The sequence below is a fragment of the Spea bombifrons genome, chromosome 1, assembly GCF_027358695.1.
Source record: "Spea bombifrons isolate aSpeBom1 chromosome 1, aSpeBom1.2.pri, whole genome shotgun sequence".
Taxonomy (NCBI): Eukaryota; Metazoa; Chordata; class Amphibia; order Anura; family Pelobatidae; genus Spea; species Spea bombifrons.
The window spans coordinates 150,996,786-151,013,314 of record NC_071087.1 but is presented as its reverse complement, the minus strand read 5'-3'; the positions used below and the strand labels follow the sequence as shown (position 1 = coordinate 151,013,314).

The 16,529-nt window shown below is 38.3% G+C and overlaps 1 protein-coding gene across 1 annotated transcript in view; it reads right to left on the bottom strand.

Moving 5' to 3' along the window:
* FGF10 (fibroblast growth factor 10) overlaps positions 1-16,268 on the bottom strand; it is a 44,476-nt gene extending 28,208 nt beyond the window's left edge. The window contains exon 1 of the mRNA XM_053448077.1: positions 15,287-16,268. Coding sequence (XP_053304052.1) covers positions 15,287-15,578 — 292 coding nt within the window. The 5' untranslated portion in view covers positions 15,579-16,268. The remainder of the gene's footprint in view (positions 1-15,286) is intronic.
* Between the last annotated feature and the right edge of the window lie 261 nt (positions 16,269-16,529).

Below are 16,529 nucleotides of genomic sequence, written 5' to 3'. Positions count from 1 at the left end.
AAAAAATAAGTCAGTGTTTAAATCATGTTTTGTTTTTCTCCAGATAGCCTTTGGTTTATTTGATCTCTTCGCTTGTGTGGTCCAACCTCCTCGTATAATCATGGGATAAAAGACGAAAAACTTAGATTACAAGCTGACTGAGTGTTCCGTAGAAAACGTCTACACGAAGCCGAAGATTTCATTTCATGTTGGATTCTGGTGAGATTATTATGAACGTCTTCAAAGCTGATTTACATGACATACTAATTTATTAGGCAGGGTACCAATGTTCAGGCAAGTACTTTATTGCAACATAGTGTATTGAAACTAAATCCTAGGGTATACACACTTAAATTAGAAGATTACACATAATGTTCTGGTTACAGACTTAGAGGCCATCAATGGCATTTAAATAGTTAAGATGAAAAAAAAAAGTATATATCAGTAAGCATTTCCTTCTGTAGGTCTTTACTGCAGTAATGTCCGGATGTGGCTTCCAGAGGAGTTTAATAGGCCCCAGCTCTTCTTAAAAAGCAGGAAGAGGAATCAGTGGGAGATTATGTACCGTAAAGAGTCAGAGGGTCGGGATGGGTTGGAAGCAAGTGCATGGCAGAGATGTAAAAAGATGGAGCTAATAAATTTTGACATATTTTTACACTAGTACGTTTAGAGCCTTCCTTTCGCTATAAATTTCCCATCGACAGCTTGAGTACACTTTAGTAAGATGGGCTACAATCACCGAACGTCTGTCTTCCTTTACATGGAATACTTGGCTCTGGAGCTATATGAAGACCCTGAGCATAAGAAAGTTCTAATATCCTCATTGAGAGAAGGTGGACAAGAGGAATATCATTTCAGAAGAAAATACAGAAAGGGGGCATTCATGGTGTAAGGATAGGCCGAAGACAAGGCCAAAGACCATGGAAGACAGATTACACAGGCCACCATATTTCTTGTTTATATATATATATATATATATATATATATATATATATATAAGTACTTTGATTACTAATGATAACTGTAGCAAACTTTGACTACGTTGCTCTCTTTTGTTGAATATGTCGAGAATGATGTGTTAAACCATGGGGGGTACGAGCACATTTTTGAACATTGTAATTATTAAACTACTGTGTTATTTTTGAGGTGGGTGCTGAAAAATGCGGCCCTGACAAAGGCCTAGCAGCCCCCGTCAATACACTATTGCATTGACCCATTTCAGTAATGAGGTTAAAGGTCAGGTATGCAAAATGATAAAAACACTGTTGTTTTATCAACATTAGAAAAATCTAGAATAACATTTTATAAGTTTCGTGATATTAGTGTTTTTTAATAGTTGGGGCTGCTATAGTTTGCAAATAATATAGTTATATTCATTTACAAATATGCATTTTTATGATTTGCATTTAATAATCATTGTGTCAACGTTTTATAGGGTGTAAGGGTGATGATGTGCAGCAGAGCAGGACTAATATCCTGTAACTAAGAGGACTGTCAAATGACCAGATCAAAAACCATTTGATAAAATACTACATCCTACCTAGCATGGAAAGACACAGAATTTGACAGCAGATAAGAGCCATTTGGCCCATTTTTTCTACCAAAGCGTACTTAAATTCCTACAATCTATTAACATGTAAAAATCCATATAAAGTTTAGGCTGCCATCTCAATGAATACTTTATATAACATATCTTTAAATGTTATGTTATATGTAACATTACATCATAGCCTTGCACCTTCTAATGTTACACTATGATGTATTGTCCTAACGTACTTTTTTGATATATAATACTTCCTTCTGTACTATGAACCAAGAAGTGACTTTTCTTAAAGCAGGAAAATATTTGAACTCAGAGTATCTTTCTGCAACATTGTATTTTACATTAAACTAAATTATTACAGATATTGATGCGGTTTAAAACACAATGTGATAAATACATATTTAGACAGAAATTTGAAGAAGACCTGGGAAGACCCATGACCTGTGATGTAGATGAGACTTCAATTTTTTTTTGTTTCATAATGTTTATAAAAGTAGGCTGAATCCAAAAAAGAATTTAAGGAACTATTTACTGTTTAAGGAATGGTTTTCATTATGTTTAAGTGAATTAGTCTGTTTCCTTTAAACAGGGGAGATTAACAAGCTACCATGAGCCTCCTGTGGGATTCTGACACTTTAAGTGGTTTGTGACATATGACTTGCGAATAGCAACCTTCCTTCAAAAGTGTTAGAACAAAACTTATAGATTACTATGAGAAAGCCACAAAAAATTGTTGACATGATTTGTCTTTGAAAGCGCTGCGGAGATTTTCACTAGAAAATTAGGTAGATAATATTTTTTATGAAGTGTTTTCGCATTACATGTTAAACACAGAAAGTATCCTATGGCAGTGTATTAAATAGCCATAGGGCACTAGGGTCTTAAAATATTCATGATAATTTCCCTTTAACAAAAGAGAGATAGATTGTGTGAGATTATAGTGGTTTTCTGAACGGAAAGGTAAATGGTATTGTCCGCTAAGGTCCATAAAATACCAATGAAAATGCATTTTTAAGAACTATTAACCTAAGATTGACTCCCAAAAATGATAACCGGTTATATGCCAGTGAAGCTTCCTCAGCTAGTGGATTATTTCTTTATTGGCTTTAGACAGTTGGTTTCTATAATTTCCAGAAATGAAGATGAAAGCGTAAACTGAAATTAGGCCTTCCAAGAAGCTGAAGCGAGTGTGATTGTGCGGCGGCACACATACAGGAAGCAAGTGAATGTAATTTAAAACTCTGTGAATAACGTGAGGGTCAACAAGACTCAAGAGAGAAAGCAGTTAAAAAAATAATTTCTTCTATTGTCCAAACACTTAACAATTTCCCCGACTTCCAAAACAAATGTCATTTTTCAATAAACCGCCAGATCACAAAGGAAAAAAAAATTCCGTCAAACATTTTAAGCACAGATACCCTCCCTGTTTTATTATAAAGGTAGCAAGCAAATGTATCTTTACATCTAGTTGTAAAGTTCAAAGCAGTGTGAAAAAGTGCAGCGAGGACGATGTGTGACCAAGGAATTAGGTTAGCACTAAAAGAGGCAAAGATTTTGCTACTGACGCTCTAAATGTATCGCGCGATAATTAGATACACATGTTTAGAGCAGTAAAAAACACTGTCCAGTCGCTCCGTTTGCTTCAGTGTCATATTGAAATAATGCCATTTATGTGCTGCTTTGATTAAAATTGGGTGTTCAAAGGGCAGGAACAAGTGTTCTGAACGCAAGTTTTCTGATTGCCAAGTTAGATGGCATTTAACCAAATTCACTTAAACCTATATGGACATATAGCTTATAGGCTTTGGTTAGTAAAAGTCTCAAGGTGGCCAGATGGGATATCTGCACGGTAGGATATTCCCAGAAGATACCTTAAATGTCACAGAGACCATGGAGATAAGACCAAAAAACAGGAAAGAATAGTAAAAAAAAAAAAAAAAAACACAGGATAAAGTCTGAATAATAAGATGAAGTCCAAGATACAGAGATAGAAGAAGAAAAACAAAACAAGCTAAGAGACAAGTGGGCAGAAGAAAACGGACAGAAGATAAGAGAAGATTGATCACTATGTGAAATAATAAAAACAAAGTACTTGAAGAGTAAATGAGGAATTCTAAACCATGCTTTCTTTGTTGCATTCAAAGTCCTTTCAAATAATAAAGCAGATCAATTTTACAGAAGATTATCATTTTGGGATGAAATACATGAACCCGGCAAGGTGTCATAAGTAGCTTTTAGGGATTCCGTGACCAGGGCACCATTTACCAAATGCATTCCCGTGTAGAGGGTTAGTCTTAGGCCATGGTGATAAAGTAAAGCAAGTAAGCTAACATTTTGGCAAAGGTTTATTGTTCATTCAAGTTACAAAGTGAGTAACGGCGACCTGTGATGAAGAGGTCAAAAAAATGTTAAGAAACCCCCACTTTTCAATCACTGGAGTGATTAATCATATTCTACTACACACTAGTACACCATGTGAATCCAGAGCCACTTATTATTATTATGTTTTATTTATTAAGAGCCAACAAATTATGCAGCGCTGTAAATGGGACAATTAACACATACACTACAAATATACATTATGGACATATGCGGAGTTGAGAAATCTGCCCGTGAGCTGCCATTTATCCCTATGGTAGTTTATGCAAAGTTCCTCGCAGGAATGGTGGGTTTTTTAGGGTCCTGCCTGTGAGCTTACAATCTAGGGAGTAGTATGGGTAATTGAAACAAAAGTAGGGGTGAAAAGAGGGTAAGCGGTTTCAGGACGCAAAAGAGGATGTATAAATAAAATAGGGGAGGGCGGGTTAGTGCTTGGCTTCAGATAGTGGCTAGCAGAGATGTTACAGGGAAGCTACAAGAGGGGAGAAATGAATAAGATAAAGAAAGGGTTATTTTGTTTTCTTTTAGGTAAACAGGGGTGCAGTTATGGCTGTAGGGTGCCAGAGGGGGAGGGGATCAGAAGTAAAGGAATGTGCAATTCAAATGGTAAATAACAACATTTGGCCAAAAAAGAAACAATGTCCTCAAAATACATATTTGGTGCATATACAGGAAAGCATGCATAAAATACAAAATATGAATTCAGAAACTTGCTTACATTTGTCTGGACCAGCAAGCAGCCTCTGACAGCTATTGTACTACTGGTCTTGTTGCAAGGCTATGTTCTGTACAGACCGGTAGTGTTTGTCTTCCACCTTGATGGAGTAAAAGGTTGCAATGCTCACTGGCGTTATGTTTAAAGCAGGTATAACTATGTTTAAAGGCACCGCAGACGACCAACTCCTTTACATCAATGTTTTATACTTATCCACACCTGGAAACTCACTGGGTTTGACCCGGGGTCTCAGGGTGAAGCTCTGCTTTCTCAGGTCTCCTTGTCATTTTTTTTTTATTATTCCTGTGTAGAATGAATAATATCATTCATGGGAATTAATCATGCAAATACTAAGCACAGGGCTCCTGTTCCTATAGTATACACATAGCATGGATTTTAACACATTAATGCTGCATTGCTTTTCTTTTTATTATTTATTTATTGTAGCGCCAAAACATTCCACGGAGCTGCATAAATTAACTGCTTCGCGTAACAAGTTTACGTGCACTTAAGATAAAGGTTAATGGCAACATTGTAGATCATACAGAAGGCTGGTCAGTGAAATAGTGAAAGTAGTAAATGGTTAAAATACATTCCCTAAAGGACGCATAGCAGCAACCAATGCATACATTCATACATTTCCACCGTCAAGAGAATTTGAATAACAAAGTGTCAAAGTCTGATCCTCTGTGTAAACTACCTGATCTCTCAGGCTAAACAGGGCAATGCTGTCACCTGGGAAGCATTAGGGTTCGTTTCAATGGAGATTTGAGCTTGTACAGGAAAAAAAAACGTCTCTGCATGGGTTAAAGGTCAAAGAATTTCCTTTGCTTATAACCAGAATCCCAGAGCTTTGGATTTCACAGAAAATTAGCGAACATCAATGCGTTCACCGCAGGGTGCCGTAAAGCATTGTCCGCCGCTCGGGCACTTGGAATAGGTGGTAGCTAAATTCTATTGTTTTCTACAGAAAACAGTACACGTCACGTGGCCTTGCAGAATAGGCGACCGCATATCCGAAGGGAATCAAACGTTACTTTCACGCTAACAGCATAGCCCAACTCTAAAAGAGCCTCTGGTATTTATAATAACAACAGCTAGATAGCAGGAATTTTTTAAGGAGGCCGTTGGTCTTTGGTCAGTGTCACCTATTTAATAATTAAAATTCCACCTGCGTTTATAAGTCCCAAAACCAACTCAATTTCCCAGAATTTCAGATTTAATGTAAAAAAAAAAAAAAGTTTTTTTTGCAAGAAAAGTGGAAAACGTAAGTGCAATATAATAATGTTTCAGTAATTTTCAAGTAACGTCTTATGTCAATATGACATAAACCTTGAAGGTAAACTTGAAGGCCTGGAAACTAGAAAAAAAAATGTGTGGAAAAATCTGGTTGTAGAGGTAAAATTGAAGTTTTGTTAAGTGTCCACGCTCAAGTCTTCTTAAGGGAAAGGTCAGTTCCAATGTAGGGTGTATGGATAACAACGATGTCATTCTTTCAGGTGACAGGCACGTTTTGGGCAATTTAGTGAAGAATTTGCCAAAAACATCCCAAATTATAACTGTATGATGATTCCCTTAAACTGGATCACTTTTCCAAACCCTGCATTTCAGAGCTCTATATACTAAATAAACCTATGTAATATATATATATATATATATATTTACACGCACACACACACATATAGATATATATGTATATATATCAAATAACAGATGGAATAAGTATCTTGTGATAATACCTTTTTTATTGGACTACCAGAGTTTTGGAATGACAAGCTTTCAGGAGCTCTTCTCCCTTTCTCAAGTCTAAAACATTTCTCAACCTCTACTCTATGTATATATATGTATATAATATATATATATATGTATATAATATATATATATATATATATATAAAATTATATTAAATTCTATAAACAGAACATGCAAAATATAATAAGAATATCAAGATACGCTACTAAAGTTGTAAAAAAATTATTTTTATTGCTTATCCACACTGCTTAAACTTAGTGCAGTATACATGTTATATAAAGTGCATTTTCTATGAGACTAACTTTGTACAGTTTTAATAGCTGGGTATTCTGCAAAAACTGATTTTCATAACCTCTGTAAATTGTTCTGCTATCAGAGTGTAAGAATGTGCCTTGCGCTACATTGTACCACACGGAGGAAGGCAATGTTGTATGGTTTATATTATAAACTGTTGTATTTAGATCTAAATTTTGCTGTATAGGCTTTCATGACGTGTATTAGGTATGAAATACTGTTATACTAAACTTGGATGCCTGTTTAGGAACAAATGGCCACCTAACATCATTTTACATCGAAAGGGCTATTAAATGTTCAAAATAACTGCCGAGAAGGCCGTGCACATTTTCCTTGGAATTTTGGGAAAGCAGCTTGCAGTTATCGAGTTACATGCTGCTTTCTCATGGTGTGGGTATGCAGACAGGGATTCGGTTGAAGACGGTCACCCACTGCTTCACCAACAAACCTACTTTCAAAAATGTAATGTCTAGCTATACAGAAGAAAAACTAGACAAAAAGGGAAAAAAGTCATTATTCCACGCCGTGGCATTCACGTGCATTGTCAAGGATCTGCTCAATAATCTTGGTTGTCACAAGCAAGTGAAACAGCGGAAAGTACAAAACCCTATGTGATAATATAACATTAGGTCCTAATTTCTCATCTTCCGCTTTCTGTGTTAAAAGGCAAAAACAGCTTCATGTGCCAATTTGTTTTAATAAAAAAAGGTGCCGTCGTTTGATGGACGTTAGTATATATAGTGTACACAAGGCTTCTTCTGGAGAAGTCATCTGGCACATGATCTATGGATCTAGCCTGTGTAAAGAGAGTTCAGTCGCTTTATCAGATATGAAAAAGGTATAGAGCAGTTACATTAACACATTCCAAGGGTTGGTTTACACTCAGAACCATCATGACCTGTTACGAGGATTATCTTGATACGCTGAAAAGTCTGGGGGTGCCACTTTGGAGTAAATGTTTTGGGTAGAGGGATTAAGTGTTGATTATGTATGCGTTTAATTCCGGACAGCCATAGCATAACAGGATTTGCTGTTCTTGGACCCTTGCCCAGCTATGTCAAAATGAACTGCTGCTGTCATATTTAGCAAGATATACTGGTCCTGCAATATAGTTAATCCACTCACCCTTATAACATTTGTTTCATGATTCAACACCACCTTAATTGGCATGTAAACCTAAACCTGAAAAGTTACACTGACGTAGTCATCTCGAATGAATGGAAATACATGTGTGTATAATTTCACACCTAAGACTGCCAGCCACTGCACATGGTAAGAGCCTTTTTATGTTTTGCGTGCTGTAGCCTAATTTGGAACTACTTTAAAGATAACCTGGCAAAGTAAGGTTAAAGTGTCAGATGTTTCGAGACGATACAATGTTTAAACTACACTATGACAAGATTAATATTTCATAGGATCTATTGAAGACTATTTAAAACAAACAAACAAAAAAAAACAATACTTGTTTCAACGCCGTACAATGAATATCATCTCTTTCCATGTCCTTTAGTCCAACCAACCATTTGCTCAGAAAGTGAGAAGTGAATCTAGCCCCATGGCTCATACTTCTCACACATAATAAGGTGCCTGTTACTATTCTGCTCTGTGTGTATTCCTGTCCGTTAACATCCTATCCTTGCAAGCCCCACTTTTGAAACATGCCTTCTATACATACGTATATCCTCTGTTAACATTTTGTGTTTTACCTAGTTAACAATATGTCCCTGTACGTTGCCTCCTGTAAACATCCTGTTATCTGTCTTTATATCCATTCTGTAATACCCTGTTTCTTTTCCATGACTCTCTGAAGCTTTTTCTATAATCCTGTTAACATCCTGCCCCTGCCACGTAATTGCCCTGTTAACATCTTGCCCCTGCCATGCGATTGTCCTGTTAACATCCTGCCCTTGCCATGCGATTGTCCTGTTAACATCCTGCCCTTGCCATGCGATTGTCCTGTTAACATGCTGCCCTTGCCATGTGATTGTCCTGTTAACATCCTGCCCTTGCCATGTGATTGTCCTGTTAACATCCTGCCTTTGCCATGTGATTGTCCTGTTAACATCCTGCCCCTGCCATGTGATTGTCCTGTTAACATCCTGCCCCTGCCATGTGATTGTCCTGTTAATATCCTGCCTCAAACACTTGATGCTGATGCTTCTCTGTTCTTGCATCTCACTCTTGCATCTAAACATTTGTTGACATCCTACCCTCTGTGTCTGCATGCTTCTTTTCCAAACTACCATCAATACTATCCTTTCCATTTCCTTTTTCCTCACTCCCTCTCTCACTCCTCACCCATCTTTTCCTCTTTTCACCCCATCCACTTCCCTTGGCTTTCTTGTACAGTCTGTTCCTTGACCATGACCTTCATTTTCTTATCAGTATCAATCATTGTCTTCTTCTCCATCCTCCAGGCTGCCTCTGTTATCATCCATGTGTCTTTTGAATCAATTATTTTACTCTGCTACCAACTATCTTTTTACTTCTCCAATTCTTCCTTTGCACATCTTTCTGACTCATCATTTTTATAATACTTCTCTCCTTCTACATTTCTATTCTACGATATTTCTGATCAACCTGGCTGGTTGAACCTGATGAGTTGTAGTCCACAGCAGCTCTCTTCTGTACCATGGTCTCCCTTTTGCTGTAAATCAACTAATGGCTTTTGAATATAATTCAGCAGATTTATGCTTACCTAGAATTTTTATTATAGAAACAGGGACATTTGTGAATCTAAATATTTATATGGGACTTGTAAAACCCATGCATTTACAGCTTGAGTGAGTTTGAAGTCCACGCATGTCTGGATACCAAAGGGGTTAAGACAATGCTTCTATTTATAACTAAAAGACTTACAGGTCTGCAAAATTTATAGTGGAATTATGTGATCATGCCTTTGAGACTTTAATGGCAACTAGCCATCAGAAAGCAGTTTTCCAATTGCCGAGGATATCATATTGTACAAATGTTATTGTACGCATATACTAATGGACAGATGTTCTCTTAAAAATCAAGCAAAATATCAGGTGTGTGCTACGATTAGCGACGTCTAACAGTTACTGGAACTAAGATTTCTTAATTGGCAACAATTTACTATTTGGTGGGCTGGCTACATAGCCCGGGGGCATGACAGACGCTTGTTCCCATGTAATTAGGCAACATTTAGACAATATCTTAATGAACGTGTGTTGGGGGACTGCAGCTGTAAATCATGATATGATTACTGACTGCCCGACCCTATCTAAAATTAGGATTTTCAAAACCTATACTTTTACTCCCAAGGTTTTGACATAAATGTTGATTAAATACAAATTAAACAGACTGCCATATTTTAACCAATCTACTGTTTTCCTGACCGCCACACAAACAGAAAAAAAACGTAGAAAGAAAGAAAAAAAAAAATCACATAGTTACTGAAAATCTAATGTCATGGGCTTCTTTGATCTTAAAAGTTTCCAGCACAGCCAAAATGATTTCTGGTCACTAATTACTCTGAAGTTGTTTAGGTAATTATGGTAATGCATATCACTCTAGTCTGAAAAGCTTTATAGGTACATATCTAACGCGCCAGGATGTAGTTTTTCCATGCTTCAAATAAATCGTCAAAATTGTAGTAAATATAATGATGTCACTTTTGTGATTGTGTGTATATATATATATATATATATATATATTTTATACACAGATTTGAGTGTATGCAAGGTAAATCACTGTTAAACATTGTCATTCTTCCTTTGCACCAGCTATTTTTTTGTTTGAACACATATTTTGTAAATATTATTTTCATAATTACTGTTTTTATTCTTCATTAAACAAATATACATCACACTGCTCTGTGATTCAACGGGTTAACAACTGACAGAACAGAGTCATGTCTTGGAAGATATCATCTTCCCAAACATTACCGATTTAGTCACATGATCCCCTTAATGTATCAATTATTCTCTTTGCATACATCAAATAAAATACTCGGAAATAGCAACCGGGTTAGAGTTCTGCTGTCTCAGAAAACATATTGTCTCTTTACATAAAATACATGGTGACAAATGGCCAAGCAAGGGGGAAAAATCTAAACGTTGAGAGCTACAACACCCAGGGTGCTCAACTAGCCTTAGAAAGCGACTTTTCTTTCAGAAATTCTATGAGCAGATACTTTGAAAAGAACTTAGAATTTCCTGGAAGGAGCAGGGTGGGGGGTAGGTTGGCAGGAGGATTGGGCAGACGTTAATACTTATATCTAAGCTTCTACTGTTGTATTAACATAAAGCATAAGGCATCAAATACAATTCCGTTGCAGACATCTTTTTCATATCTTTAAGGGAGACTACATAGTCATAGTCACTTTAATACATATGTTAGCTGAACGGTCCCTTTACATGTTCATGGCGTTTCCATATGTATTTGTCCCTTTCCCCTGCCCCCGGCTATTTTCTGTGCAGACCAAACACATCTCCATGCATGTGATATACTTCTCACCAGTCTACTCCAGTGCTGGCTCAGCGAACAATCTGAGCCGGGGTCTATTCAGAGCCCCCTATTGATTTAAATGGAAGCTCTTTCCTGCCGTTGATTGGCTGCTTCAAGTAGCCAATCAGTGGCAAGAATGATTAGTATGGCGGAAGACAGCTTCCGCTGCAGCTCAGCTTCTATTCCGGGTAAGTATTTTTCATTTAATTTTTTTCTGTTTTTTGGAGAATGTATATTCTCACACTTATTAGGCATCCTTCCTTCGCGGGGCTGTCAGGGCAGTAAGCGGTCCCTTTAATTTCTATAAAATAGCAGGTTTTAAGGTTAATCTACTGTCTCCACTACAGCAAAGTATCATCATCTTAACAATGCAGTACCCAACAGGTAGCTCCCCAGCTGCGGCTTGACTACAACTCCCATGAATCTCAGCAACCCTACAGCCATCAAAGCACTTGGTGAAGATCAGGCTATTTTACTGTTTTACAAATTGGGTAGGAATGCGGATAAACATGTATACAAATATGTGTTTCAACAGTGTAAAAATAACAAACAGATTAAAGATTATCCTATGAAATGGGATACACCCTTTTATTCTACTTAAGACTTAAAAGTGACAAACATCTAGTCAGCTGTAAACCTATCAAAGAACCTGTGATGTGCAAACATTGCAGAGATGTAACAAGCACTCTGGGTGTCTGACTGCAGAACAATCTGCAGGGATTAACTAATGGGAATGGTGGCACGACAGGGCTGACTTCAAAGGGACTCGAGTTTATTGACTTGATTAAAGAGCAAGAACGCATTATATATACAGTAGTGCATCACAATTACTGAAAGGATGTATCATAATGACAGTCAGGACACAGCAAAGGAAAACAATGAGGAAAAAGGGACAGGCAAAGAAAAAGGTAAAAAAAAAAACACAAAATGAAGAAGCAAGGGATATGCAAGGCTTGCCGCCCAGCTAGCTACTACTCGCATCATGCTCAGTAAGGGCCACTCAAGCTGTTAGGGATAATCAAGCTCCCGATGACTTTAAGGTCAATCATACTCAAGGCAGGGGCTTTCATTTTGAATACTTGGGTGATGGGGGGGCTTTAGGTTCTTTAGATTCTAAGGACCGCTAATCAGACCAACTGCAGCCAGCCTAAAATTTAGAAAACCAATATATTCAATAACAGAAAATTTGAGTTGAAAAGTTGAGTTGAAAAGTTAAAAGGCACTAATCATTAGGTACCAGAAGGGAAATCCAGATAGACAGCATGGATTAGAAGGCATTGGTATCATATTTCTAGAGAGAAGACTGAGACAAGCTCTGTAGGCCAACACTAAGAGAAGAAGACAACTGCCACCTCGTCGGCTAATTACCCCATAATGTTGAAGGGCCTGCAGACAGCCAGTTTTTCTGCTTGTCACTTTTAAGATAATATTATTTGAAGGCAACACGTAGTTTCACAGCAAGTTCCCCAGCATACATGAGCCATACATTTCCAATAATTATCCATCTAGACCTTATCGGTGTGAAGATTCCAGGAGCAAACCCGGCAACTGTCTACTTTTTAGTTAACACAGTGTACAAACATAAGTAAAAGCAAATACAAGTAATTCTCCGGACATCTCACGCTGGATCTGTCATAAGCATGAATAATTATTGGGTCGATTACATTAAACATCTGCGGCAAATATACATTAATACCGCTAACTATATAGCATTAGAGTGCAAGCTATAGATTATAATGTTCATTCCAACATATTCATTTTTATATGGCAGCTTTGTATCTCCAGGTCATAAAGTCAGCCTATTAAGAACAGCGCTACGGAATATGGTGGCACTATATAAAACAATTAGAAGTAGAATAATATTTTATCCTGGAGATGACACACAAAGTACGCAGTGTTTTGCCTGCCTGGATGTACCCCAAATTATAGACTTTTAGAAAACGCGTCCATTTTTTACAAGCTTTGTTAAAGTTTACAAGGTAGTCTGAAAAGAATGTGAGTACCCTGCGTTCCATAGACAGTGACAAACGTCTGAGGACGGCATGGAACTCAAATGGTTAAAGAACCTCATTAGTTCCTCTTGGTACAGTCAGAAGCTGGTGTCCAATGGACTGATGTTAAATGACACATTGTACACAATTATGGTCCTATATAATCAGTACTGTAAGGAGGAAAAAAAAATCCTACTGGCAATGATCAACATATGTATTTTTGTTGTGATTGCTTTTCGTCACAGCGCTTGAATGTTCCCAAACAAGGAAAAGAAACAGTGATCCAGGCAATATTGTTGTGTTCTGCAATAATACAGGATCTCCTCTATTGGGGCACTTTGCGAAAATCAAAACCAGAAACCTACTTTTAACCACTTATGCGCCAGCAGGATGTGCATGGGTTAAACAGAAATCAACTTTTATGTTTGTTTGTTTTTTTCTTTCTTCCTTTTTTTTGGTTACAGATCCTATACATCCCTTAAATAATACAGGATAATTATTCTCAGACTTTGTAGTTTTTTTTCCTCCTCCTTAGATCTGGCTAATCTAGTATTTAACTAGCTAAAACAGTACATTTGCATTCACTATCCCTGCTGAAACTGATCCTCGTTTGTACGGCACAGGAGAGACATGGTGATGGCTAAAAAGGCAAATGTTCTGTGTTTTTTTTTAATCTTTTAACTGGTCAATTACTGGTGACTAGCAGGCTGGCACCACACAGAGCAGACAGGGCTGGTTATCTGGATGAATTTCCTTATACTGAGTGTTTCAATCAAACAAAAAATGTTATCTAAACGATGCTGCCTAACTTTTCCAAAGGTACATCAGCAATTATAGTATATTTACCTAACACATGAATGTCTAGTGGCAACAAGCTAAACATTGTATATGAAACCTCTGGCAACCCAAGGGTAAATAATCCTGCGGTTATTAACACCTTATTCATTTCTTATTCTCCTATTATCCTGGAATAGATAGGAGTTGTCATGTATTTAGATAGGTGTATACATAAATAGTGATGGCAGAAAAGGACCAATCTATTGTACCCTTTTTTGATCACATATCACATATTAATTCTTTGATGTATCTTTATGCACATATCAGGTTTTCCTGGGTATTTGATACCTGGTATAAATGATATACCCACGCTATGCACAGACACCACCTGGCTTTAGTTCAGTGGTAAGCATGCTTAAGCATTTTAATTGTCCTGGATAACTCTCATCACACCCAGTCAGCTAACTGCTGGATGACTTTGATGGAAGTATGAGTCTGCAACATTGCAGAGGTTATGGCTAATCTGGTGGAGCTATAGCCTCTGCTATACAGGGAAGACAGCCTGACAACAAATGTCCTTGTTATGGGGTATTTAACATGATCACATAGTGATGGGAGTGTGAGACACTGACGCTTAGCATAGTGGTGTTAAATAACTTGCCATGTGTCTTTTTGACATTAAGTCCATAAAATGGGAATCCTCTGTGTGGGTTAACTGCAAGGGATCAGCCAGGCATACAGAGTTAGATGTTTAGAAATAACAGACATTTCTAAAGGGTTAAATAAAGCAGCCCAACAAGCTTGCGTGCATATGGGCGACTGTACTTCAATAATTCATTATCACCCTGAGCAGCATGAGAGTACCTTTCTGACACCAATAGGGTATGACATATACTCCCCAACTGGAGTGGTTGACAACTCCCATCACGCCTAGTCCCACAAGATATAGTATATGACCCAGCCTGAGAACATTCAGAATCCAAACCAATATTACTAACATTGCATAACAGACAATCGACATTATATGGCATCCAACTTCAAACGAGTAGCTATCAGGGATACAGTCACATTTAGGGGCAATAATCTCTGCAGACAAGGTAAGGGTAAAGAAGTGAGCATTCTCCCATGTCTCCCAGTAAGCAAACCTAGGCACATTCCTATACAGAGACAGATGGACTGATAGCCAGCTCATAGGGTTAGCCAGAGATGGGGTTAAATATCCTGACAGCAGACGGCTCAGCCACCAACTCCACTATACATCACAATCACATCATTACATCCCAAGAGCTTTAACACTCTTAGATACATTGTATCAACATTGGCCATGGTACATTGTGTCCTCTCCACCTCTATCCCACCCTTGTCCAGGGCGGGTTGGGTACTCACTGTAGGGGCAGTCCTCCTTCTTGGTCCCGCTGACCTTGCCGTTTCTATCGATCTTGAGAAAGTATTTAGTGTAAGAGAAGAGCTTCCTGCAGCGCACATCTCCTTTAAGGTGATCGTAGCTTCGCACGTGTCTCCCAGAAGAGTTGGAGAAGACCTCGGGGGAAAGTAACGTGTCCCTGCTCCCGATCTCATCGCAGGTGACGGACAAGTAATACACCAAGAAGAAGAGCAGCAAGCAACGGTACAGGTGGGAAAAGCCTGAGGCACCATGTGTCAGTATCCATTTCCACATTGTATTAAGGCTATGGGCTTCAGAAAATGCCTCATGGAAAGAAACATACTGGAAGGATAAAAGCAGATAAAAGGCAAGCTGAGAGCTGGTGGCAAATGATCCTCAAAGAGTTGCTCTCTGTGGCAATGAATGATGCACCAACATCCATCACTCGGTCCACAAACCACCTCCTAAGGTCCTCTCATATCTGGGTAGTGTTCTTCTGGGATATCCTCAAAAACAAAAAGATGCTGCACTTCACCCTGAAGATCTCCTGTGGTTGTTCTTCAAGTCCCTCTGTCCTCAGCAATGCAATTGCAATCTGTGTCCCAGCATGTTAAAAGTCTGCAGAGCCTTAAAAAAACAGAGATGATGACATGTTCAACTCGCACCAACAAAAAAAGAGTCTCAATCTGTGTCTCTATCCCCCTCCTCCTGTCCTCTTCCCGGCTGTAATAAAAAAACTCCTCTGTGGGCTAAGTGTCTGCCTGGGGAAGAACAGTTGGCTTTGAAGACTGGCTAGCAATGCCTTGTTGTAAACAGGTTGGAAACTGGAGTGTAAATGTCAGTGATAACAATCCAGAGGTGGGATGTCTCTGGTGGGCTGCCGGCTGCAGAGGTCATCTGAAACCTAAGAGTACATGGGAGTCCCAGGGGAGGTTCTTCTTGAAGGCACTGATCCCTTCCACTGATGTGAGACCTACTAATTGCTGCTAAACACTCCTCTCCTCTGAGCTGCCCACCAGTACGCTGGGATACTCCACTTTTACAAATTTTGCTGTCTTTAAGGCTGAGCCAATCCGAATCAGAGAGACCCTGATTTCTCTTCTGGTTTAGCCCTCCTTTTTTAAAAAAACTTCTTTGCTGGCAGTGAAGAGCTGGAGAGCCACCTGGAGATTGTTGACTGGTTCTGGCTTTTTCCTTTTGCTCTATGCTACAGAAACATTGAAGACAAGCAGCCCAAAAGCAGAT